The 27,099-nt window shown below is 46.5% G+C and overlaps 1 protein-coding gene across 3 annotated transcripts in view; it reads right to left on the bottom strand.

Annotated features, from left to right (window-relative positions):
• FGF12 (fibroblast growth factor 12) overlaps nt 1-27,099 on the bottom strand; it is a 162,802-nt gene that overhangs the window by 24,276 nt on the left and 111,427 nt on the right. For all 3 annotated transcript variants that reach the window (XM_081955546.1, XM_081955547.1, XM_081955545.1), the window contains one exon: nt 25,166-25,269. In XM_081955546.1, coding sequence (XP_081811672.1) covers nt 25,166-25,269 — 104 coding nt within the window. The remainder of the gene's footprint in view (nt 1-25,165; nt 25,270-27,099) is intronic.

The raw sequence follows: 27,099 nt of genomic DNA, 5'->3' as shown, positions 1-27,099 counted from the left end.
GTATTGTATTGTATTGTATCTATCATTTGTGGGGATTCAAGGTCAGAAGATAGCAAAGAACGATAGGTTGGGAGGGACTTTGGAGGTCTTCTAGTCCAACCCCCTGCTCAAGCAGGTGATCCCAAACCATGGAAGTCAAGTGGTTGTCCAATCTCTGCTTAAACCCCTCCAGTGATGAAGCACGCACGATTTCTGGTAGCAAGTAGTTCCATTGGTTAATTGTTCTCACTGTCAGGAAATTCCTCCTTACTTCTAGGTTGCTTCTCTCCTTGGTTAGTTTCCACCTGTTGCTTCTTGTGGCTCTTCCCACTGCACAGTCTCTCCTCAAAGGAATCTCCTTGAGAAAAGTTGAGAATTCCCATCTATTATCATTTTACGATTTTCACTCAGCAGCCGAGATACCGTTTTGCTTCAATTTTCTTTTGAACATATTTATTAGGATTCTATCTTCCTCTTTTATGAAAGCATCGCTAAAGGGCTCACGCAGCCCACCCTCAATCAGTCCGGGTCAAAACTGAGCAAAGGCATTTGCGAAGGAGGCTACACGGGGCGAGGTTGAATCGTGGTTGGGGGCACGAGGACATTTTGGGACTTATAGCACGTGGTCGTGCCAGTCAAATGGCGGGGGTTTGTTTAGCAGTCGCAGAAGAGGGTTAATTCAGAATCCAGGCTGGATGTTTGATGTGAACCTTGCCCTGGAGACTTCCTTGGTGAACAGAATGTTACAGGGATGAACGTCTGGCTCTTCTGGAGGAATGAAGGACTCGTGGGAATGCGCACACAGGCTGCCTGCTAATCGTTAAAGGCTTCCTTAATTACAGTTGCTTAAGCACTACGCACACACACAAATCCTCCCCTCCCCTCCACATAAATGGATGTGGGAAGGGAAGGATAGGAGCAAAGATGAATGCTGTGGTTGCAAGGGACCTTGGAGGTCATCTAATCCAACCTCATGGCCAAACCATCCCAGGCAATCCTTTCTGGAAGACCTCCAGCAATGAAGCACCCACAACTCTGAGAGACTCTTCCATTGGTTGCCCCAAATCTCAGGGGTTGCCCCAAAGAAGAGGGAGTCAAACTATTCTCCAAAGCACCTGAGGAAAAGGACAAGAAGCAATGGGTGGAAACTAAGCAAGGAGAGAAGCAACTTAGAACTGAGGATGAATTTCCTGACAGAACAATTAACCAGTGGAACAACTGGCCTCCAGAAGTTATGAATATTCCAACACTGGAAGTTTTTAAGAAGAGGTTGGATAACCATTTGCCTGAAATGGTGTAGGGTTTCCTTCCTAGGCATGGGGTTGGACTAGAAGACCTCCAAGGTCCCTTCCAACTCTGTTATTCTATTCTATTCTATTCTCTGAATTGCTCCACTGCCCCTCAAGGGACAAAATACAGTACGGAAGGGAAAGAATTAAATAATCACTTCCCACATTCCTCAATAGCTGCCTTGGCAAGACCACACTTGGAATATTTGCATTCAGTTTTGGTCGCCACGATGTAGAAAAGATGTGGAGACTCTAGAAAGAGTGCAGAGAAGAGCAACAAAGAGGATTAAGGGACTGGAGACTAAAACCTATGAAGAACGGTTGCAGGAACTGGGGATGTCTAGTTTAAGAGAAAGAAGGGCCAGGGGAGACAGGAGAGCAGAGTTCCAGAATTTAGAGACTGCCACAAAGCATAAAGAGTCACCTTATTCTCCAAAGCACCAGAAGTCAGGACAAGAAGCAACATTGATGGACATCACTCAGCATTCCATCCATGAGCACAACTGACACAAGATTGCAGCCAAAAGACAGACTGCAATTGAGGGGGGGCAGCCTGTGACATTTCACTCACCCAGACTGCCCCCTCCCCCTCCTCAGGTGCATGGAATTGTACCCTCCCCCCCCAACACAATTCCCTCTTTCTCCAACCTGTTATACATTCACTCTAATATTGTATGTAACAGAAGCTCTGCTATAAATCTAGAACATTCCCTTCTCAAGGACCAGATTGTTGGGGACAAGAGGCTGGCTCTGTAAACCAATTAGAGAGGGCTGGAAAGCACTGGGAAGTGGTATGTAAGTCTCAGTGCTATTATAATATTTACAATACAATACAATACAATACAATACAATAGTAGAGTTGGAAGGGACCTTGGAGGTCTTCTAGTCCAACCCCCTGCCTAGGCAGGAAACCCTATACCGTTTCAGACAAATAGCTATCCAACATCTTCTTAAAGACTTCCAGTGTTGGGGCATTCACAACTTCTGGAGGCAAGCTGTTCCACTGATTAATTGTTCTCACTGTCAGGAAATTTCTCCTCAGTTCTAAGTTGCTTCTCTCCTTGATTAGTTTCCACCCATTGCTTCTTGTTCTACCCTCAGGTGCTTTGGAGAATAGTTTGACTCCCTCTTCTTTGTGGCAACCTCTGAGATATTGGAATAATGCTATCATGTCTCCCCTAGTCCTTCTTTCTCTTAAGCTAAACATACCCAGTTCCTGCAACCGTTCTTCATATGTTTTAGTCTCCAGTCCCCTAATCATCTTTGTTGCTCTTCTCTGCACTCTTTCTAGAGTCTCCACATCTTTTTTACATCGTGGCAACCAGAACTGAATGCAGTATTCCAAGTGTGGCCTTACCAAGGCCTTATAAAGTGGTATTAACACTTCACGTGATCTTGATTCTATCCCTCTGTTGATGCAGCCTAGAACTGTGTTGGCTTTTTTGGCAGCTGCTGCACACTGCTGGCTCCTATTTAAATGGTTGTCCACTAGGACTCCAAGATCCCTTTCACAGTTACTACTACTGAGTAAGGTATCACCTATACTGTACCTGTGCATTCCGTTTTTGTTGCCTAAATGTAGAACCTTACTCTTTTCACCATTGAATTTCATTTTATTAGATAGTGCCCAATGTTCAAGTTTGTCAAGATCCTTCTGTATCTTAAGCCTATCTTCTGGAGTGTTGGCTATTCCTGCCAGCTTGGTATCATCTGCAAATTTGATGAGTTCCCCATTTATTCCCTCATCCAAATCATTGATGAAGATGTTGAAGAGTACTGGGCCTAAAACAGAGCCTTGGGGTACTCCACTGCATACTTCCCTCCATGTAGATGCAGTTCCATTGAGAACTACACGTTGAGTGCGGTTGGTCAGCCAGTTACCAATCCATCTGGTGGTGATGCTGTCTAACCCACATTCTTCTACTTTATCTAGTAGTAGGTTATGGTCTACCTTATCAAAAGCCTTACTGAAGTCCAAGTAAACTATATCAACGGCATTCCTCTGGTCCACTAATTTTGTCACATTATCAAAGAATGCAATAAGATTAGTCTGGCATGATCTGTTTTTGACAAATCCATGTTGGCTTTTGGCTATTACTTTGTTTGCTTCTAGGTGTTCGGGGCTGCCCCAAAGAAGAAAGGGTCACCCTATTCTTCAAAGCACCGGAAGGCAGGACCAGAGGTAACCGATGGAAAACCATTAAAGAGAGATCCAACCTAGAATTAAGGAGAAATTTCCCGGCAGGCAGAGCCATCAAGCAGTGGAACGGAAGCGGCGAATGGTCCAACACTGGAGGCTTTTAAGAAGAGACTGGACAAGTATTTGTCTGAAATGGTACATAGGGTTTCCAGTTCCAGCAGTGGGGCTGGACTAGAAGACCTCCAGGATCCCTTCCAACTCTGTTTTCCTGCTCTGGATTTCATTGACAATTTAACGTTTTTCAGAACCTTGTAAAATCATGGAAGTGCCCACTGCCACATACGCTGAGCAGCAAACACAGCACATTTTATGCCATTGGGACTGTTGATGATGCATTAAAATGATATAAGCACTTGGGGAGGAACCACCGATGAAGAAAACGCCCAATCCCAGGGGGAAGAGTGCACATATTGAAAAGAGGGGATGGAGGAAGGACTTGGCTTCGCCCTTCCAGCTGCCACAGCAGAGGCTTCATCTTTGGGAAATGGGTGTGCTTTGATATACAGCTTTGATAGCTTCTGAGCTTTTATGATAATTTCGTGACAGCAGCCTTGACCAGAATCCTTGAGAAGGGGATATTCTGGATTTATAGCAGAGGTTCTGTTGCATAAAATATTAGGGTGAATAAATAACGGGTTGGAGAAAGAGGGACCGGTGTTGGGGGGAGGAGGGTACAATTCCATGCACCTGGGGGGGAGGGGGCACTCTGGGTGAGAGTAATGTCACAGGCTGCCCCCCCCCCATTGCAGTCTGTCTATTGGCTGCAATCTTGCGTCGGTTGTGCTCATGGACGGAATGCTGAATGATGTCCAACAATGTGATGCTGGGCAGATCTCACCTCACCTTGGCTGCCACGGGGGCTGCAGACCTCTGGAATTCCTCTCCGGCTGGGGTCTCAGCTCCCCCCCCCCCCCCAAAGCATGCTGCCATGTCACACAATCACAAAGCGGGTGTGCAGTGCAGAATCCTCTCTCCTGGGACATGGAGGGGAGGCTGTGTTGCATGAGGTTAGAAAGCGTTTCAAAAACGCTCCATTGCAGGAGGAGCCTGTAGAGATTCTCCGTCATCCAGGTCAGGGTTGCCACAAAGGGGCTTTTTTTAAGGAGGCAACTGGACTTTCTGGTTTTTCCTTTTGAAGACGTTTCGCTCCTCATCCCAGGAGCTTCTTCAGCTCTGAGTGGATGGTGGTGAATGGAAGGACGGATACTCCTTGCAGACAAAGCTGGTCATTTGCATCCTTTTATTTAGAGGGTCACTGAGGCCACTTGGAGGTTTCTCTGTGTCCTCGAGGTGGTTCCTGTGGTCTGCAATTTTTCAGAGCCGAAATTTCAAAAGCTGCAAATTGTCAGAACTGAAGAAGCTTCTTGGATGAGAAGTGAAACGTTTTCAAAAGAAAAAAAGCAGAAAGTCCAGTTGCTCTTGGGGTGGGAGGTGGGGGGGGGAAGCAGCCTTGGGACAACCGTGACAACCTGGATGACGGAGGACGTCCACAGAAAAGTCTGGGTGGTTATGGGGGAAGCCCCATCCAAGGAAAGACCCCCAAGAAGAAGGAAGGACCAGCAACTGGTCCAAAACAACCAGGTCAATTTTGGGAACCTCCGTGAACAGAGGAGGCTGGATCCCTTCCACGCCCTTCTCCTCCCCTCTGCCGTCTCCTCTTTCCGACAGAAGCTGCTACACGTGACAGATAATGGGGGGGAGGGAGGGGGGGTTCCCTTGCTCTTCTGCATATTCGCAAATAAAACAGGGCTTTTTCAGCTGAGGCTCTGCGGCTCAGCCCGGGTGCCATTTCCTCGGAAAGCAACGCAGCGAGACGAAGAGCCTCGCCTGCAAATCTCTTTCCTCCATCCCGGCTCAGTTTCAAACCTTTTAAACTTCTCAGCCGGGGGAAAAAGACGCAGAGCCCCCCCCCCTTCCCCCCTGGTTAATAAATTGTCCTTCACGGCAAATGCTCCTCCCAATGGCAGCCCAAAGTCTCTTGTTCCAGCCATTATCCAGGGAGTCAAACTATTCTCCAAGGCACCTGAGGGTAGAACAAGAAGCAATGGGTGGAAACTAATCAAGGAGAGAAGCGACCTAGAACTGAGGAGAAACTTCCTGATAGCCAGGACAATTAAATCAGTGGAACAGCTTGCCACCAGAAGCTGTTAGTGCTCCATCACTGGAGGCTTTCAAGAAGAGACGGGACAACCACTTGTCTGGAATTGGAATAGGGTCTCCTGCTTGAGCAGGGGGTTGGGCTGGAAGACCTCCAGGGTCCCTTCCCTCTCTGTTAGGCTGTTATTTCTGCTGCTCTCAGCTGCCTCTCCAACCCCAGGATTCTCTTCCTGTCCCAGGTGGGCTGTGTCTGTTTTTCTAGAAACAAGAACACCCTGGAGCCCATCCGTCCCCCAACGGATTTCCTCCGAATCCTCCCGTTCTCCTGCTGCAAAATCCAGCTCCTCACTGCCTAAAGCCGCTAGATGGGATCTGAATGGCTTCCTTGCTCAATCTGGATCTCCCAGCTGAAGGTCGATGGAAGAGGATCTCTGAAGCTGACGGCTGACGTGGGGGTCCTTGGTGCTCTCTGGCCTGGGCAGACATTTCTAGGTAACATCATCAGTGCTGAAGGGGGGGAGGGGGGGCAGGAAGAGGACCGTGGAGTCCTTGGTGCTCTCTGAGTTTTCTTGCAGGCATTTCATGACCCAGCTAGGTAACAACACCAGTACTAGAAGAGACAGGGGGTTTGGAGAAAGGAGAATGAGGAGGACAACTGTGGGGTTCTTGGTGCTCTCTGAGCCTGGTGGTTTTCTTGCAGACGTTTCATGGCCCAACTAGGTAACGATATCAGTACTAGAAGGAAGGGGGGGAGTTGTGGAGAAGAGGAGGAAGAGGAGGAAGAGGAGGAAGAAGAGGACTGTGCTATTTAGTCATTGGTGCTCTCGAAGACGTTTCATGACCCAACTAGGTAACAACACTAGTTGTGGGGGGGGGGGGCAGTGATGCTACGTGAGAGCCAATTTTCACAGTTTCAGAAGATATCTTAACCACTAACTGGGTAACATCAGCCCAGAAGTCAGAAAGAAGCAAACGGTCTTCGGGTGAGTCTTTGACTGACCGTTCAAAGCTAGAATCCTACTGGAGAAAAGGGACTTGTAACCAGTCCTCATGATCTGCTGATTGGGAGCTCCATAGTCATGTAACTCCAAAGTCCCAAACTCTGACACCCCCACCCCCACCCGGTATCAACCATGGCCTGTTGGAAACTGGGATAGCCAAGCAGTGGACACAGGCGCAAAGCTTCATTTGGTACCGGTGGGATTAGACTGTACATGCCAAACCCCCCCTCCCCCCCCCCCCCAATCACCACTGGTCTCTGGAGCCGGACAGGTTGGGGACCACTGACATCGTCCATATTTGGGTGCTTGGAAAACCCCCTGCACAGCTAATCCTTGAGTGACAACCTTTCCTCATGGAAAAAAAAGGGGATTTTCAACAACTGCAGCCTCCCCAGGGTCACCTCAAAATCCAGAGGCTTGGAACCTGGCATGTACTTATGACAGTTTCAGTATCCCCCCCTCCCACACACACACTTTTGCGACCTTCTGACAAGCAAAGTCAATGGCCAGATTCACTTAACAACCGTCTCAGCAACGTAACAACCGCAGGGATTCGCTTAACAACTGGGGCAAGAATGGTCGTAAAATGGGACAAAACTCAATAACCGTCTTCTTAGCAAGGGAAATTCGGAGCTCCGACTCTTCAGTGAAAAGGATTCCGGTCACCAAAGAGTGAGGATTGTCGTGGTATAAGACGTGGCTTTGAAATTACCACATTGGGATTACACAACGTTTTAAATTTCCAAAATTATACAGGTAGTCTTTGACTTATGACCACAGTCGAGTCCAAAATGTACGTTGCAAAGTGAGAAATTTGTTAAGTGAGTTTTGCTCCATTTTACGACCTTCCTTGACACAGTTGTTAAGTGAATCCCTGCAGTGAAGTGAGTAATGTGGTCGTTAAGTGAATCTGGCTTCCCCATTGACTCTGCTTGCCAGAAGGTCGCCAAAAGGGATCACGTGATCCCGGGTCCCTGCGACCGTCATAAGTATGAACCAGTTGCCAAGCCTCTGAATTTTGATCATGTGACCAAGGGGGATGCGGCAATGGCCGTAAGTGTGAAAATTGGGCCTTTTTTCAGTGCCGTTGTAACTTCAGTCACTAAACAAACGGTTGTAAGTCGAGGAGTCCCTGTGTTAGGGTGCTTGGTGAGGATGAACAGAATCCAAGAGGGTTTGGACTGAAGTCCCTTTGTGGCTATGGGGGGATTCCAGGCTGCTTCCTCTCTTCACTCCTCCGCTCCCAGGTTCTGCCACTCCTCCTCCCACCAACCGCAGTCTTGCTTAGCAACAGAACTGCGGCCGTAACTTGAGGACTGCTGCACTTCTGTTTCTCGATGTGACCGCTCCTTTAGGGGAGATGTGGGGGGCGCATGAGCTTTACAAATGCTGCAACCTCATCAAACCCAGTTGGAGCTTTGATGAAGCCTCTCCTCTTGTTGCTCCCGGGTTCCCCCCCCCCCTTTGCCCCCTCCCCTCCCCTCCCCCCCCCCACCTGAGGGAAGAAAGTCCCAAAACGGAGGAACCAGCTTAGAAACTATCCAGGGTTTCATCTTTTCCATTTATTTATTGCCAGGCAGAGAGAAAGCAGATTAAATCCATTTATTTTTTGTTGTTTACTTTTCGGATCCTCCCCTTGGCTTTGATCAACACACAATTGACCCACAAAAGGAAGGGCGGCTGCTGTTGTTGCCTTCTCTTGCCTGACACAACCAGACCCCCCCCCCCCGACTTCCAATGTTCCCAGCCAAGGGGAGAAGAGGGGGAAGGAAGTGGAAATCCATCTTGGGTATGCGTGTTCTCTCCCATGCAGGTAGTCCTCGAATTACGACCACAATTGAGCCCAGAATTTGGGTTGCAAAGTGAGAAATTTGTTAAGTGAGTTTTGTCCCATTCTACAACTTAACTTCCCACATTTGTTAAGTGAATCACTACTGCAGTGAAGTTAGTAACACGGTTGTTAAGTGAATCCCCACAGACTCAAAAGGGGATCACGTGACCACGGGACACTGAAGCGGTCGTAAGTATGAGTCAGTTGTCAAGCAGCCAAATGTAAATCACATGACCATAGGGGACGCTTCAACGGTCGTAGGTGTGAGAAATGGTCATAACTCACTTTTTTCAGTGCCGCTGTAACTTTGGCCACTAAATGGACTGTTGTAAGTCAAGGACTACCTGTAAGCCAAGCACCAGGGGGCCAAAGGGGGGCAGCTGTGTGGAGAGAAGCCAGGAAGAGGTGAAAGAATCTCCCCCCCCCCTCTCTCTCCCCTTTTGCAGGCCTTGGGCAAAAGGATGGAGCACGCACAGGGAGCGTCCTTTGCGTAGTAGGGGGTCCTGGGTGGTTAGGAAAAGAAGAAGCAATTTTACCCGTTTGGGGGTCTCATCTCCAGGCCAGTCAATCTACCTGTCTGAGCTTGCCTGTTTTCTTGCGGATGTTTCAGGACCGAACTATATAACAGCATCAGGAATAGAAGGGAGAGAGTTTATGGAGGAAAAGGAGAATGGGAGGAGGAGAATGGGAGGAAGAGGGTTGGAGGAGGGGGAGGAAGAGGTCTGTGCAGTCCTCGGTGCTCTCTGAGCTTTGTAGGTTTCTTGCAAACATTTCATTACCCAACTAGGTAACACCCCCAGTGCCAAAACGGAGTGAGATTTGCAAAGAGGAGGAGGAGGAGGAGGAGGAGGAGGAGGAGGAGGAGGAGGAGGAGGAGGAGGAGGAGGAGGAGGAGGAGGAGGAGGAGGAGGAGGAGGAGGAGGAGGTGGTGGTGCTGGTGCTGGTGCTGGTGCTGGTGCTGGTTGTGGAGGACGACTGTGTGATCCTTGGTGCTCTCTGAGCTTCATAGTTTTCTTGCAGACATTTTGTGACCCAACTAGGTAACACCCCCAGTGCTGGAAGGGAGTGGGGTTTGCAGAGAGGAGGAGGAGGAGGAGGAGGAGGAGGAGGAGGAGGAGGAGGAGGAGGAGGAGGAGGAGGAGGAGGAGGAGGAGGAGGAGGAGGAGGAGGAGGAGGACTGTGGGGTCCTTGGTGCTCTCTGAATTGGAGGCTTGCTTGCAAATGTTTCATGACCCAACTAGGGAACCTCATCAATGCCAGAAGGGGGAGGGGTTTGCCCTGGGTTGACATACGTGGCTTGCCCTGTCCGTGTGGCCGGGAGCGTTCTGGGTAGCTCTACTCCTGAGTACAGTAATTGCACTCCCGCCCACCCTGACAGGGCAGAGATCAAATCCCCCCTCTCTTTTGGCACTGATGATCTTCCCTAGTTGGGTCCTGAAACGTCTGCAGGAAACCCACCAAGCTCAGGGAGCCCTGTGGACCCCCCCCCCCCCCCATTACAACCCTGAGCTAGAAAGATTCTCTTCTGTCAGTATGAAGTTGATGCAATTATGAAAGGCCGAGATTTGATCCCATTCGCTAAGCAAGCCCTGATTGCTGGCTTCATTTTTTAAAAAGTTAAAGCAATGGCCCAAAAGATGAATAACACTGAAGGAGCCCAGGGATCAGAAGCTCCACACTACCCAACCCACCCTTGAAATAAATATTCTGACAGTGAAAATGCAAAGAGGGGAAACTTGGTCTCTGCACCAACCTCAAGGCAGCTTCCACCAGAGGATCTGAGTTTTGGTACCTTATCGTGTTTCTCTAGCAAACTTTCCTTGGCCAACAAACAAATAAAAAGTCAGAAGACCGGACACCACCGATCTTAAAAAAGAAGGGCATCAAATGCCAATATTTCTGAAGAATTCCTCTGAAGGTGCATCCAGACCCAGCTCCGTTAAATTAAAAATACATTCTCCCGCAATCAACAAGACCTACTTTCTTGGTGCTGAAGGCTGCAGGCTTATCAAGACGTGAAGCGGGGGAGGAGAGATTATAATATTCACAAGATTTAGAGAGGCCCCTGATTCATCTCGCAAAGTGAGCACCACAAGACCAACGACGCCCTGGTCCTCCTGGGGAGAGCCACCGTGACGGAAAAGTTGGAGGGAAAGCCAGGGCGGGCACCCGAACAAAGCCAGCCTGCCATCTTCTATTACTTATTCATTGGATTTATATCCCACCCTCGTCACGTTTACAAAGGACTTCAAAGCAGGACACAGATCCAACACTTCCTCCTCCTCCTCCTCTTTTTCCCACAACAACAACAACGACAACAACCCTATGAGGTCGGTTGGGCTGAGAGAGGAACTGGCCCAAAGTCACCCAGTTGGCTTTCATGCCTAAGGCGGGACTGGAACTCGCTATTTCCTGGTGTTCGGGCCAAAGTCATTTGAACAGCTTTTGTGGCTTAGGTGGGACACAGCCTTCCGTTTTCTAGCCCGATGCCTTAACCACTAGACTGAACTGCCTTTCCCATGTGGCCCCGCAAACCCAGGATGGTGGCTTGGAGCAACCCGGTTCCTCCTTTCTAGAAAGGCCCCTGTTGCAGGGTGATGAGCTGGGCAGGTCTTAAGTCAGGGCGGCTTTCGGTGGGAGCCTCGGCCTTCGCCCTCCTTCTGCCAGAAGCTTTCAAAGGAGCCTCCTTCTTCTTGGCTTTAAGGCTTTGCAAGAGATCTAAGAGGAAGCTGTCACAGGTCCTTTCGGAAGTTAAAAACCGCTTTGCTTCGCAGAGATAAAGCAAAATTGCTAGTAGGAGGATCGGGAAGTTAACCTGCCAAGGTTCGCAGTCCAAACAGACATAAAAAAGACAGGCCAGGAAGTGATGCATAAAAGCCCAAATTCTCTCTCCAACAGGGAGGGAGAAATTGACCCAATTGTTCGTCAACAAATCAAACACGGCTTGCAAAAGTAGAACCAAGGTTTGCTGATTCTAGATTAGTGCAGGGAAGAATATTGCCTCCAAATTCACAGTAAAAGGCACGCAAGAGAAAATCTTCCTTTTTTAAAATGTCGAATAGTTCAGAAATCGGTGCCAGTTTTGACGGTTGGCTAAATTCCTGCAAAGAACAGAAACCTGCAATTGTTTGTGTCATTTTTCCCCTTGCCAACCAGCTTGGACTGTGACACGTTAATTTTTAGAATCGCCGTCCCTGCGGGAATCTACAATCCTATACTTTCCCTCAATCAACAGTACAGGCGGCTTCCTTTCTCACACTTGTGTATTTCTCGTGACCCATTTAAAAAGTCACTTCTCACATTTTGCTTGCTATTACTTCCGCGAGCCTTTTGATCACAATTCAGCTACACCCGTTCCAAGGCACACTTCGCACAAAGATAACACCCCCCCTCCCCAGATTTGGCATTCAGTCTTGTTCGCCTTTCCTTTGGGATATCATTCTTCCACCTCTCATGCACAAATCCAGCCTTTACACGCACACACACACACACACACACACACACACACACACCCTGCAGAATACTGTGAGAATGCTGCATCTAGTTTTGGTCACCACACTATAAAAAAGATGAGGAGACTCTAGAAAGAGTGCAGAGAAGAGCAAGAAAGATGATTAGGGGACTGGAGACTAAAACACATGAAGAACGGTTGCAGGAACTGGGTAGGTCTAGTTTAATGAAAAGAAGGACCAGGGGAGACATGATGGCAATCTTTCAATATCTCAGAGGTTGCCACAAAGAAGAGGGAGTCAAACTATTCTCCAAGGCACCTGAGGACAGAACAAGAAGCAACTATGGACTCACCTGTTCCGACTAGCTGGCCTGGCATGATTATAAATGTTACATCTATGAACTCCTGGTAGTATATTCTCATCTGGTTATTTTAAGGGTAATGTTTTAGTTTTAATTGTTTTTAGGGCTTTTAGCCTCATATTTATTTATTCTTCTGTACAGGACTCTTAATTTTAACCTCCTCCACATACATACATACATATATTTATAGCCCTATTTATATTTGTATTTTATCTGTGATTTATTGTGGACTGTACACCGCCCCGAGTCCCTTTTTGGGAGAGGGGGCGGTTTAGAAATGTGAATAAATAATAATAAATAAATAATGGGTGGAAACTAATCAAGGAGAGAAGCAACTTAGAACTGAGGAGAAATTTCCTGACAGTGAGAACAATTGATCAGTGGAAGGGAAGTTGTATATGCTCCATCACTGGAGGTCTTTAAGAAGGGGCTGGACTGCCATTTGTCTGAAATTGTATAGTGTCTCCTGTTGAGCAGGGGGTTGGACTAGACCACCTCTAAGATCCCTTCCCACTCCGTTATTCTGCAATCTGTTAAGCTGCCCATCTAGAGCAGAAGCAAAGCAGCCCACCTTTTAAAATCTCTCCGCTCACAACCTTTTCACTACAGCTGTGTTGTTTCCTACCTGCTCACAACACTTTTCTTTCTAATTATTTTTTCTTGGTGATTAATATTGGTCATCCTTAACTTACGACCCCAGTTAAGCCCCAAATTTCTGTTGCCAAGTGAGACAGTTGATAAGCAAGCTTTGTCCCATTTTACGACCTTTCTTGTCACGGACGTTAAGCGAACCACTGCAGTTGTTCAGTTAGTGATACGGTGCTGCAACGGTCACAAGTATAAAAAAGGGTCATGTCACTTTTTTCAGTGCCTTTCAACGGTCACTAAACGAACTGTTGTAAGTTGAGGGCTACCTGCTATCTGTCCTATAATCAGCACCTCCCATCATCCACTATGACGAGTTATATCTCCCTTTATTTACTTTTAAATGTGGATGATGATGAAACCAGCATATCTGATGCAAGCAAATCTTTTCCTTAAAAAATGCTGATTGTTCCACCCTCTTCTCATTTAAATCCAGCCACCCACGTCACAGAATCAGAGTTTACCCCCTGGATCACAATTGTTCCTAAGGAATATTTGTTTGTTTGTTTGTTTGTTTGTTTATTTATTATTTATTTATTTATTATTTATTTATTATTCATTTATCTATTTATATGCAGCCCTCCTTTGTTATGCTTAACTCAAGGCTGAGAGCACATTCAACCCATCTTCCTCCTCCTATTTTCTCCACAACAACAACAACCCTGTGAGGTAGGCTGAGCGAGAAGGACTGGCCCAAAGTCATCCAGCTGGTTTTCATGCCTAAGGCGGGACTAGAACTCTCCGTCTCCTGGTGATTGGCCCAAAGTCACCCAGCCGGCTTTCATGCACAAAGCGGGATTAGAATGCACAGACTCCTGATGATTGGCCCAAAGCCGCTCAGTTTTCAGCCCTAAGGCGGGACTAGAGTCTCGTAGGGATTGGCTCAAAGTCACCTGACCGGCTATTATACCCAAGGCAGGACTAGAACTCTCCATCTCCTGCTTTCTAGCCTGGCACCTTAACCACTAAACCAAACTGGGGTTTTCTGAATTAAGGTGACATTCATTCTCCCATAACCATAATTCACTGGAACACAACATTTAGCTATTCCCTTCCTATGGAGTCTGTGTCAGGCCTGCAGCCATCTTCTCTTTTCGATCTTCGGCCTGCCGCACTTTCTATTATTCCACTATGCATTTTCTATGGTGGGAAAATGGGAGGGGGGATTGTACGGAGTTGGATGCTATGTAGCCATAACAACATTCTTTCTAGAAAGCCAAGGTCATCCTTTGTCTCTGCACCTCTGCACCTGACTGGAATTGGATGGGTGGAATCTGACTTTGTGGCAGTGGATGATTGGACCGTGGGGTGGACTTGGGGGTGTGGGGGACAAGATCTTGAACTTTCAACTGGGTGGGGAAAACCGGGAAGCTTTCAGATTCGGGTTTCCCCAGATGTGCCAACATGGCTCTATTCATCAATTGGGGGAATCCTTTGCCTCAGACTCTGATTTACTTTTGGATGCTGTTTGGAACCCCTGACATTAACCCTCATTTCACACACAGTGGAAACAGCAAAGGGGACTCCAGCTACTATTCCCAAAGTTTGTGTGCTGCCCGACCCTCAACGATTCCCCATGAGGACTTTGTGACGTTCAATCGATCACGACGGCCTCCCATGTTCAACAACTCTGCCCCACAAGTTCAGGCAACCTTCAATTTTCCTTGGTTTCATGGCCAGCCGTCTGTTTTTCTTTCTTCCGTCTCATTTGCAAATTCCACATCACCACAACCATAACCACAGCAGCAACCAAAAGCCCAGACCAGCCAGTGGACTCTGCAGTTAAGTGGGGATTTATCCCTGGTCTCTTCTCCCACAGTCTGAAATCCCACCCAAGGCCACCTCAGTTCCATACGACACTGCCACTACGTTTATCCCGCCTTGGTTATTCTGCAAATCTCAGCAGCTCAACCCTTGTTTGCTCCTACACAACAAAACTCTCCAAGGATGAAAACCGAGATTCCTTCCAGGAGGTGCTTCTCGCTCCTTAAAAGGGGAAGGGGAGACCCAACAGGCACAGCAGACTGACTGTCGAGACCCTCTGTATCCGGTTCTGGTCATCACGACAGAAAAGCGATGCTAAAACTCCAGAAAGTGGGCAGAGAAGAGCAACCGAGAGGATGAGGGGACTGGAGGCTAAAACATACGGAGAATGTCCCAAATGTCAAGAGACAACTGGACTTTCTTGTTTTCCCTTTTGAAGACGCTTCGCTTCTCCTCCAAGAAGCTTCTTCAGCTCTGATGAGATGCAAAATGTCTCCAAGGAACCCCCCCCCCAAAAAAAGTCCAGTTGCCTCTTGAAAAAGCAGCCTTGGGGCCTGACTGGGCGCCTAAGAGGTCCCCGGGGTCTCCTGGGGCCGCTGATGTCCTCCTCCCCCTTCCACACCAATCGATAGGCAGACTCGGAGAAAACGCCCCGTGGCACCTTCAGGCCAAGGAGATTTATTGTGGCGTGGGCTCTCCCGGGCGTTTCTCCCGATAAAGTGGATTGAGATCAGCTTCTTGGGTAATCAGCGGATTCATCTTTCAGGGCCAACCGGAATCTGGGGTGGTTTTTTTTTGCTGCAAGAGATGTTGGCAAGAGCAGCTCCCTGCAAGCAGCCACTCCGCTATCTCGTCTTTATTATCTTGGAGGAAAAGGGGAGGAGGGGAGGGAGGAGTTTTCGGGCCTGGACGGGGGGAGGGGGGGGCTTTTGTGTGGTTTTGACATTCGGAGTTGCAAAGTCGGCGGTGTTGGTGTTGGGAAGCGTAGCACAATTACAGCAGAAAATTCTATCTCTCCATCACCAATTACCAGACTGTACAGCACTTCTCAAACTGAACCCCGGGGGGGGGGGGGGGAGGAGACTGCTTGGCAGACTGCAGAGTTGTGAGCCTCCTCATCCACAGAGCTTCACTGCAGCAATTAACGTCCCCGGAAAGGTTTGTTTCCTGCCCGTTCAAAGGGAGGGGAGGAAAGGCAGCCCACCCCCACTCCAATTGGGCATCGCCCCTGCCTGCCCTCTCCAGACTCTGCCCAAATTGGACAAGGAATAATATCTTGAGACTCCCACCCATCCACCCACCCGTAAAAAGAGCCTGTCGGTGGATCCATCATCCTAAGGAAAGGGAAATGTTTTTTCAGTAAGGATAAAAGGGGGAATAACAGGAAGAGCCGATTTAGAATCACCCCCTGATCCTTTTCATCAACTCTTAACCGACAGGGCCCCTGGGAATACACAGAGTGCCACGGGGTCTCTCCACAATCTGAACAAGACCCTCCCACGTTTTACTTCAAGGGGGATTTGCAGGGGGTGGGAGGGCGTCCGTGATTTTCAATTTAACCGTACTCTTATTTATTGGTCCACATTCATTGGCTGACCGGCTCTTCAGTGAGGCCAACGAGGGAAGAAGGAAAATGATCTATAGAAATACTTGCATTGCTTTCAGCACAGGCCGTCCTTGGCTTACAACCATTCATTTAGTGACCGTTTGAAGTTCTAAAAGGCTCTGAAAAAAATGACACAGGACCGTTTTTCACACTTGCAGCATCCCCGTGGTTGTGTGATAAAAAAGTCAGACAATTGACTCACTTTTATGACGGTGGCAGCATTCCGGGGTCACAGCAAAGTCAGTGGGGAATCTGGATTCATTTAAAGACTGCAATGACTCACTTAACAACTGGGGCAAGAAAAGTTGTAAAATGGGGGAAAACCCACTTAACAAATGTCTCAGTAAGATAAATTTTGGGTCTCCAAACTTGGTGACTTTAAGACTTGAGGACTTCCAACTCTCAGAATTCTGGGAGTTGAAATCCACCCATCGGGAAGTGGCCAAAGATAGTTGGCTGAAGGATTCTGGGAGTTGAAGTCCAACCTTCGAATGGCCAGGTGGCCACTTGGGGTTTTTGGGGGATTGAAATCCACCCACTGTAAAGTGGAGAAGGCTTTATAAGGACAGCTTGGCCTCCACTGGGGTCCAAGGAGCTGCCGTGGGAGGGGAGGCTGGGGGAAGGGGCCAGAGCCCAGACAGGAGCCTCTTCCCTTGCTCAAGATGTTGCTTTCCAAGGGGAACAGAGGAGGCCTCTCCTGCCAAAATCTCGGGGAAGCCATCCAGGATCTCTCCTGGCGCCCGGCAGTTGCCGCCTTCCCCCGCCAGCCAGTCTGTCCAACAGCCCAGGTGGAAACTCATTGCGGAGAGAAGGGACCAAGGAGGAATTTCCTGACGGGGAGGACAATCCAGGAACTCACCACAGGGGTGAATCTGCACCCCTCCTCCTTGGCAAAGCTGGTCTGACACAACCAAGAGATGGGAGAATCTTTGGCTGAGCTGCAGCTGCCTCCCTCCCCCCTCCCCCCTCCCAAACCCACTGCCCCTCCCTTCCTTTCCCGGCTGATGTTTATTTTCATGCAAAGCGATGCAGCAGAATAAAAGGAGCATAAGCTAAGAAGGGAGATGCAAACTCTCCCCTGGGACCAGCAGCTATTTAAAAGAGAGGAACACACACACACACACACACACACACACACACACACATTATTTAGAGCTTCTGGGGGTGAAAAAACCACCCGCCCCCATAAAAAGCAACTTCCGCATAAACACGCCCGCTCTGAAGTGCAATCCAGAGCTAATAAGGTTTCTGCTTTGCAGCCTGAATCCCCTCTGTCCCGACAGAGACTTCAATCGGAATAGAGCTGGAAGGGACCCTGGAGGTCTTCTATGTCAGGGGAAAAAAACACCCTGTTAGAGACCGATGAACCGTGGCTGATTCCCTTCTGCATATCTTTTGAGATATTGAGAAAAATAAGTCTTTAAAAGTATTCTAATTAATAAACAAACTTTAATAATAAAATAAAACAGAAAATAACTAATTGGTTACATTTTGATAATGAAAAGCTTCGTTAGCCAAAGTTGGCTGCCGAACAAAGAAGAGAGGAATTTTGGAATGTGTAACGCGTGCGCAATAAATCACTTTCAGATAAGAACCCTTTTTTTGTTTTATGACCTGCGCAATAAAGCTTTCTTAGTTTAACTCTTGAGTGTCAATTCAGGCAGTTCAGGCCTAGCAAACTTTTTAACATCGTGACACCCCTTCTTTTGCTAGTCTGGGCTGACGTCATCAAATCATCAATTAAGGCACATCTTCTTTCGCAGATATTCGTGTTGATTTGCGGCAAGTGGTTTGTTAAGCATGTCTGCAATCTGATCATGTGTAGAAACATATTGCAATTTAACAAAACCTTGCTTAACTAATTGCTTTGTGTTTTGATAACGAATGTCAATGTGTCTGGACCTAGAACCTGTGAAATGTGACTCAGAAATATAAACAACAGATACATTATCTTCCATCACGGTGATTGGTCGAATCGGACGTGTCCAGATATCTGTGATCAAAGCATCAAACCACGTTAGAGAATTACAAGCATCTGAAACACAAGCATATTCAGCTTCAGTAGATGAACATGAAACAAAACTCTGTTTTCTCACTTGCCAGTAAACAGGACAACCATTTAGGAACATCATGTAACCAGAAGTGCTTTTGCGTGACTTCTTGTCGCTCACCCAGTCGGCGTCGGCAAAACAAATCAACTTTGGTTGATCAGTGTGTGTTGGTTCTAGCAATAACTTCATGTGCTTAGTGTGTTTTAGGTATTTCAACAACTTCTTAATGCATGACCAATGAAATTGTGTTGCCTTACCTACGTGTCGTGATAAAAGATTAACACTAAGTGCGATGTCAGGTCTGGTCCAACTACTAATGTATAATAGTGAACCAATGACTGAACGATAGAGTGTTTGATCCTCGAACTCAGGACTTGGTTCATGTGTTAAGTTGTGAAAATCTGTTTGCATGGGTGTCTTTGTTGTGCTAGCATCTTTCATGTTGCAATGATGTAGAATGTGGTCAATTTTCTCCTCTTGTGAAAGACTAAACCCCTTCTGTGTCTTTTCAATTTGAACACCTAAATAAGTGCTAATGTGTCCTAAAGATTTTAGTGTGAAGTATCTCTGCAAACTTTTAGCAAAAATCTCACTCATTTTCTTATTTGGACCAATATAAACAATATCATCAACATAAACAAGAATTATCTCATATGCATTGTTAGATCTTTTTATGAACACGCATTCATCAGTTTCGGACTTAATAAAGCCCATTGAATTTAGTTTGTCAGTAAGACATAAATACCACATTAAACCTGACTGTTTCAGACCATAAAGACTTTTGTTCAGGAACCAGGTATCCCCTTCTTGCTTTCGGAATCCTGGAGGGCTTCTCACGTAGATCTCTTCATCTAGGTCTGCATGTAGATAAGCTGTGTCCACATCAAATTGGAAAACTTCTAAACCAAGAATAGTTGCAGTGGTTAAGGCAATTTTTACACTTTCAGTTCTGACTGTTGGTGAGTAAGTGTTTGTGTAGTCCTCAGGATAACGTTGAGCGAAACCCTGAGCTACCAGTCTGGCTTTGTATAAGGACTCACCATTCGGTTTCTTCTTGATTCTGTAGACCCATCGGGTGCCAATGACTTTCTTGTTTGCTGGAGGTTTTGCAGGTGTGAATACATTAAGTTTCTTCAAACTGTCCATTTCATCCTGCATTGCATCATACCATTTGTCTTGTTCTGAATCAGGAAGCTGTTTGATTTGTGTGAATGTCTCTGGAGGAAGAGTAACGTTGCAAATCAAAGGTACTGGTGTTTTTGTCAGTTGCCATGAATAACGTTGTGGAGGGATTCCTTTTGTGGCCCTCTTGGAGCGTCTAGGAACAACAGACCAGTCTTCTTCTTCTTCTTCATCATCATCCTCGTCCTCACGTTCGTCGCTAGCATCAGCATCCGCGGCTTGAGAAGACGGAACATCAGGTTGTGAAGAACTGGTAGAAGGAATATCTGCCTGCGAATTGTCATCAGGCTGCGTGGCATCTGGAACACCATCTCTAGGAAAATAAACTTCAGGATCATTGGAATGAATCCTGGACCAGTCAATGTCTTCCTCAAAATTAGCAGATTGTGAAATGACAATCACATGTTTAGTATCAATGAATTTGTACCATTTTGAATTATCATCAATACCCATAAATCTCAGTCTCTTTGCTACTGTACCTCCCTTTCTTCTTTGACTTAAGGGAGTGTTCACCATAGCATATGAACCAAAAATGTGGAGGTTCTTGAGATCAGGCTTGTAGCCATACAGCATGTAGAAAGGAGTTTGATTGATTACACTGCTCCAAGTACGGTTGACAATGTAATTTGCATATTTGATTGCTTCACCCCAGTATGCGTTACTGAGATTGGCATCTTCTAGAAGACAACGCATCATGGTTTGTAGAACCCCTTGTCTTCTTTCTACGACTCCGTTATGAGCCGGTGTATATGGAGCAGATGTCTGATGAAGAATTCCATTCTTACGCATCCAGTCCTGGAAACGCTGAGACATGAATTCTGCACCACGGTCACTTTGGATTCTGGCGATGCGAACTTGGTATTGTGTAGAAACAAACGCTGCAAAGTCTTTAAAGATCTGAAAGGTCTCAGATTTCTCTCTCATAGGATATACAAATCCATATCTAGAATGATTATCTACAATTGTTAAAAAATACTTTCTGCCACCAAGTGTTGGTGGGAAAGGACCCACTATGTCAGTGTTTACCAAATCAAAAATGCGTGTTGACCGGCGTGTAGCGTGTTTGGGAATTGCAGCCGCCTTGGATTTAGCCTTTTTGCAAACGGCACAATCCAAAAACACCTTACACCCCTTTAGATCCAAACCTTTTGCGAACTCCGGCATCTTTCTAAGAACACGGAAACTGGCATGCCCCAATCTTCTGTGCCACTTGTGAATACACCTGGAATGCAAAGGTTTACCAGTTAGTGAATTCTCAACATTAACAGTTTCATGAGGACCCTCAGGCTTGCTTTGAGCAATCTGTTTCTGTTTTCTTTGTTTGTTGGCTTTAGGAGCCTTTGGCACAGTAACGCTTTCTCTCTCTGGGACAACTCTCTCTGGGTTTGCGTTGTGCCTTTTTGGAGTTTGCATACTTGCCTGTGCTTGCCCTTTAGGCTTTGGCTTTAAGTAATAAACACCACCAATCAGCATGGTTTCAGCAACAATATCACCATCTTTAACTAAGTAACTTGCTTTTTCGAGGTGGTGAACCTGGAACTTTAACTCTCTAGACAAGTGACTTTGACTAAGCAAATTACTGGTTGCTGAAGGTATGTAATAAACATCAGGGATGTGTGTATCGAGCTCTTCAATGTAAACAGTTCCTTTTCCCATAACCTTGCAAGTGTGGTTGGTGAAGGAATACAGTTCTCGATACTCGGGCTCTGGTTCGCCCATCTCTGTGAAAAGTTCCCTTCTATGGGTAACGTGCACAGCTGCTCCACTATCTAAAGTCCACAAAAGACGTCTGTCGAACTTTGGATCAGGTTGTGGAACGTTGGTTATGGCCAGTGTTGCAAGCGGAGCTTGTGAATCACGCCTTGGACCACGACGACCTTGTCTTCCGCCTCTACCTCTGCCTCTGGAATCTGTTCCTCTGGGCTGGTACGTGGCGGGAGCTGGAACTCGTTGGGGACAATCCCGGGTGTCATGTCCCACACGGTTGCAGGTGTAGCATTTTGGCATCCTTGGAGCGTAGCCTCTTCCTCGGAAGGGACGTCTGGCTGGAGCCTTCGGTGCTGGAGGCCGTTGCAGATGTGGGGTAGCTAACCTGATAGCTTCGTCTTCCACTAAAAGTCTGCAAACGTGGTTAACTGTGCGTTGAGCAATAGGCACGTAGTTAATCTTTGCAACAGCATCTTTCCATTCATAATTCAATGAGTTAATGATGATGCTAATCATTTGGATATCATCGATTACATGGCCATTTTGTCTCAATTCACTTCTCATTCTTTTCAGTTTGGTCAAATGTCCACCAATTCGTTCACCAGGTTTCAACTTCGAACCATGGAACTCAGACATGAGCAAACATGAGGATTCAATTGAAACGGGCCTGTAGCAATCTTCCAAAATAGCCCATATTTCTTGGGCAGTTGCATCAGGTGGAAAGATACCTTGGATCTCAATTTCCATTGACATGAGTAAAGTCGTGATAGCTCTGTTTTCAAGGTTTCTTATTGCAGGTGTCCAGGGTTGACGGGGAGGATCAAAAACCATGGAATATGTGCCTTCTCTTCGAAGCAAGAGCGCAATTTCACTGACCCAGGCTTTATAATTCTCTCCTGACTCCTTTAATTTGGACTCACCAGTCAAGGGGGTGACTGTGAATACCTGCTGAGGAACAATTTGTTGCTCTGGTTGCAAAGCTGGTTGTTGAACCAGGGGATGCTGGGGTTGCATCATTGGCCTTTGCGTGGCAACATCAAATTGGCTTCCTCGAATTTGCCTCTGGCTTTGCCTTTTTCCATCTAGGGAGAATTCCACACCGCCAGGGGGTATTGAAGACTTAACCTTTGGAGACAAAGTTTTGGCTTCTAAAGGACTCATAGACATATCTCTGAAAATCTGGTCCAATTGCTTAATCTTTTGCTGTAATAATTTTTTTCCGCCAGCAGATGGCAGTGCAGCTTCACTTCTTGGCTGCCTCTCCTTTCTATACGTATGCGGGAGTTCAGTCGACTCAAAGGGACCACGTGACCTCGGTGACGTGTACATGTCTCTTTGTTCTAATTGACCAGTGAACTCTGTGGGGTGTGTCTTAGGCTGTTGTTTTGAAGAAGACAAGATGGCGTCCTCAGACATTTTGGGAGTGGGGGAGCTTCTTCTACTTCGCCTTATCTCTTCAAAACACACTCTCGCCTCCCTAGCATATTTTTCAAACAGTTCTATTTGATCTAGATAGCTTTGCATTTCTTGCTCACCATCTGGGGAGATGTTATAAAATTTGCTTTCTGCGTGGGAGGATTTTAACTCTGCCGGCAGTTGCCATTCATCAATCGTTTGATAATCTGCGAGGGTCTGGGAATGGAGTGGCTCTGGCAGAGTGGGAAGTTTTGGCTTGGCCCCCAAAAATTCATAATCTCCTGGAGATATTTTAGAAGGAGGAACCACTGACCTCGTTTCGTGGATGTCGCGTCCTGTAGCTCCTTCTCCCATATTTGGCTCGGCACCTGAAGGAATTTGTTGTTCCTGAAGCACGTTTTGATCTTGCTTCTCTGTGTCCGAGGGAGCCTCCTTGTCAGAGGAAGCTGATCCATCTGTGCTCGCCCCATCTTTCTTTTTCTTTTTTTTTCTTTTTCTCCGACATTGCTAATTAGGCTTAGTCGGTTATCTTTAGATAGCATGAAGGGAAAATACAGCCATAAATTGTAGCCATCTCAGCTGGTATCATCAAAAGCCAAAACTCTGCTACCAAGTTGTCAACCAAACCTCTGCTACCAAGGTGTCAGGGGAAAAAAACACCCTGTTAGAGACCGATGAACCGTGGCTGATTCCCTTCTGCATATCTTTTGAGATATTGAGAAAAATAAGTCTTTAAAAGTATTCTAATTAATAAACAAACTTTAATAATAAAATAAAACAGAAAATAACTAATTGGTTACATTTTGATAATGAAAAGCTTCGTTAGCCAAAGTTGGCTGCCGAACAAAGAAGAGAGGAATTTTGGAATGTGTAACGCGTGCGCAATAAATCACTTTCAGATAAGAACCCTTTTTTTGTTTTATGACCTGCGCAATAAAGCTTTCTTAGTTTAACTCTTGAGTGTCAATTCAGGCAGTTCAGGCCTAGCAAACTTTTTAACATCGTGACATTCTAGTCCTACCCACAGCTCAAACAAAGACCCTCCTCCACTTCAGACAAACGGTTCTCTAATCCCTTCTTTAAAACCTCCAGTGATGAGGCACCCACAACTTACGGAGGCCACTTCCATTCCACTGGTGAATTGTCCCCACTGCCAAGTTTCTCCTTAGTTCCAGGTTGCTTCTCTCCTTGATTAGTTTCCATCCATTGCTTTATGTCTTTCCTTGTCATGCTTTGGCAAATAAGTTGACCCCCTCCTCTTTGTGGCAGCCCCTCAAACACTGGGAGACTGATGTCATGTCCCCCCTGGTCCTTCTTCTCTCTAGATTGGCCAGACCCAAATCCTGCAGCCGTCCTTCGTGGGTTTTAGCCTCTAGGCCTTTAATCACCTTAGTTGCTCTTCCCTGCAGTTTTCCCAAACTCTCAACAACTTTTTGGGGTTAAAAAAAACACCTTTCCAACCACACTCTCTGCATGTCCCAAACTATTTCCAGTCAATAATTTCATTTTCCGCTGTCTCCCCCAAAGGAAGCTGAACTTTGGTGGTAGGAAGGCAGGGAGGATCTGCTTGCAGCAAAGCAGACCCAGTTTTCAGAAATTAAAATACTGAGGGCTGCCCGTCTCAACATGCCTGCCCGGGCCCCCAGAAACCATTAAAAGCAACCCAGGACAGACGGCTTCTCTCCAGCCGATCAAAGGCATTGAAGGCCGCGCAAGTAGAGGTAGTCCTTGACTTATGACCAAAATTTCTGTGGCTAAGCGAGACGTTTGTTAAGCGAGTTGTGCACCGTTTTATGACCTTTCCCTGCCACCATTGATAAGTGAATTGCTGCAATGGTTAGGAATACGGCCGTTAAGTAATTCTGGCTTCTCCATTGACTTTGCTTGGGATCGCAGGACCTTGGGATGCTGCAACCGTCATAAGTATGAGTCAGTTGCCAAGAGATGCCTGACAACTGCAAACAAAAAAAATAACTAAGATCCATCCACCATCCAGGTACAAGGCCCCCTCGGGGGCACCTCAGCACACACCTGGCCAGGTATAAGCCCCCAGCAGCCCTTCTCTCAAGTCTCCCAATCTGCCTTTCTCAAGACCTCTGGATAATGCGAGTCAAAGTCTCCTCTCAACCTTCATCCGTCACAGAAAAATCAGCTCAAGATAACAATCCTTTTCCATGTTTCCACAACAAGCTCTCTTTTAACTCAGATAGTGGTCGAGCCTCCATATAATCAATACTGTCAACTTACCGTATTTCCCCGAAAATAAGCCCTGGCATGCTTTTTTTCAAATGCTCGTAATATATGCCCAACCCCCCAAATAAGCCCCCAGTTAAGATGGTCAGCCAGAGGGACACATTTTGTGCCGTATTTCCCTGAAAATAAGACCTAATGCGCCTTTTGGAGCAAAGATTAATATAAGACTCGGGATTTGGGGGGAAACGCGGCACTTCTCACTCCTGAAAGCAACTTTGCAACCTACAGATGTCACAAATGTTCTCAGATAAAGCCGCCTTCTCATGCAATCCCTCCAGGCATCCCCCCCCAGACCACCCCCTCAAAAGGAGATGTCCCCAGAGACACTTACGGAGCTGTAGAGGTACCCCTCGCCATTCATGGCCACGTAGAGGCCGGCCTTCACACCTTGGATGGCCACCACACGAAGCCCCACTGGGATGAGGTTGAAGAGGGCTGGAAGAGAAGGAGGGGGAAAAAGGAATGAGTCTGGGGCTAAAAAAACGAGGAAACCCTTCCAACCCCCCAGGAGAGGAAGCTTGGCTCCCCAGGAACTGACCTCAACACTTTCATGGGACATACGACCAGGAGAAGGCAAAGAGTCATGAGAGATCCATTAATCATAGAATAACAAGAATTGGAAGGAATAAAACAGAACAGAACAGAACAGAACAGAACAGAAGAAAATGAGTAGAGCAGAGTAAACCGAGTTGGAATGCACCTTGAGGTCTTCTAGTCCAACCCCCTGCTCAGGCAGAAAATCCTTCAGACAAATGGTTCTCCAATCTCTTTTTAAAAACCTCCAGTAATGAAGCACTTACAACGTCTGGAGGCAACTTCTGTTCCACTGATTAATAAATTTCTCCTCAGTTCTAAGTTGCTTCTCACCTTGATTCCCTAGCCAGAATTCTGGGAATTGAAGTCCACTATTTTCAAGTATGCTGACTGGGGAATTCTGGGAATTGAAGTCCACAAGTCTTCAGAGTGGCCAAGGTTGGACACCTGCTCTAAAGTGTGGGAGGAGCACCCTAAAAGACTCTGCACTTCTTGATGTTTATTACATTCAACCTCTTCGTTAGAGGACTAGCAGATTAAGCTTTAGGAAGGTACAGCCGTGTTAAAAATGATTTTCTAGCTTAAAAAATAAGTCCAATACTCAGTGATTTTCAAACTTAAGTTACTTTGAGATGAGTGGACTTCAGCTCCCAGAATCCCCCAGCCAATATGCTTTAAGGCGAGTGGGTTTCAACGACTAGGATTCCCCACCAGAATGCTTTTAAATGAGAGGACTTCAACTCCCAGAGTTCCCCAGCCAGTGTGCTTTAAGGGGGCGGACTTCAACTCCCAGAATCCATCAGCCAGAATGCTTTGATATGGATGGACTTCAACTCCCAGAATCCCCCAGCAGAATATTTTGAGACGGGTGGACTACAATTCCCAGGATTCCCCAGCCGGTATGATTTCTCTCAGTTCTGAGTTAAACTCCATATATCTTGAAGTGTGGAAAACTGTATTAACTATAACCGAATTTGGAAATTATTTATGGATTCTAATTATGCACAGAGCCATCTGGAACATCCAAAGTCCGGGTTTCATTCCAGAAAAGGTTTTATAACATTAGATTTTGTATGGCTGGCTATAGCATTAAGAATGAACAGTTTTAGATTAATTAGAAATTTTCATATATTACTGGCCCTTTTTGTCAACCTCTGATATAACTCAAACAGGAGACTGGCTCACCACCTTTTCTTCACCACAGGTCCCCTCTAAATACCTTTTGTGGCCATGGACCCCCAAGACTTAACTCAAGATTCAAATTATAGCACTTCTTCAAGATTTCACGGATCCCCTGACAACATCGTGCCCCCCCCTTCACCTGGGTCTGTAAACCACAAGTTTGAGAACAATTGAAATAATAGTTTTTATAGTGCTAAGCCTGTTGTGTGGTTATTTCGATATCTTTACCAGTCAAATGTGATTTGCAGTTTATAAATTCAGTCTGGTTTTTTATATTTTGCAAATCTTTAAAGTATTCTCTTTTAACTCCCTTTCTTCTTTTTTCTTTATTTTTGTCTTCAAGTATCTTTAAAACAAAAACATTTCTAAAACCAAATAAAATTGGCAGAATTCTCCCTATTTGCTTTCTGGCTACCACCTGTTCCTATTTTTTTTCATTATTTCTTCCATACTATTGATAGCTCCAATCCCACTTTTGGGGTTTGGATGGGATTTGCGATGGGCGAAAAAGAACAAAGCAATGGCCGTAAAAACTCCTCGCAGACCACT

The sequence above is a fragment of the Natrix helvetica genome, assembly GCF_964273705.1.
Source record: "Natrix helvetica genome assembly, chromosome: 5".
Taxonomy (NCBI): Eukaryota; Metazoa; Chordata; class Lepidosauria; order Squamata; family Natricidae; genus Natrix; species Natrix helvetica.
This window is presented reverse-complemented; position numbering and strand designations above follow the sequence as displayed.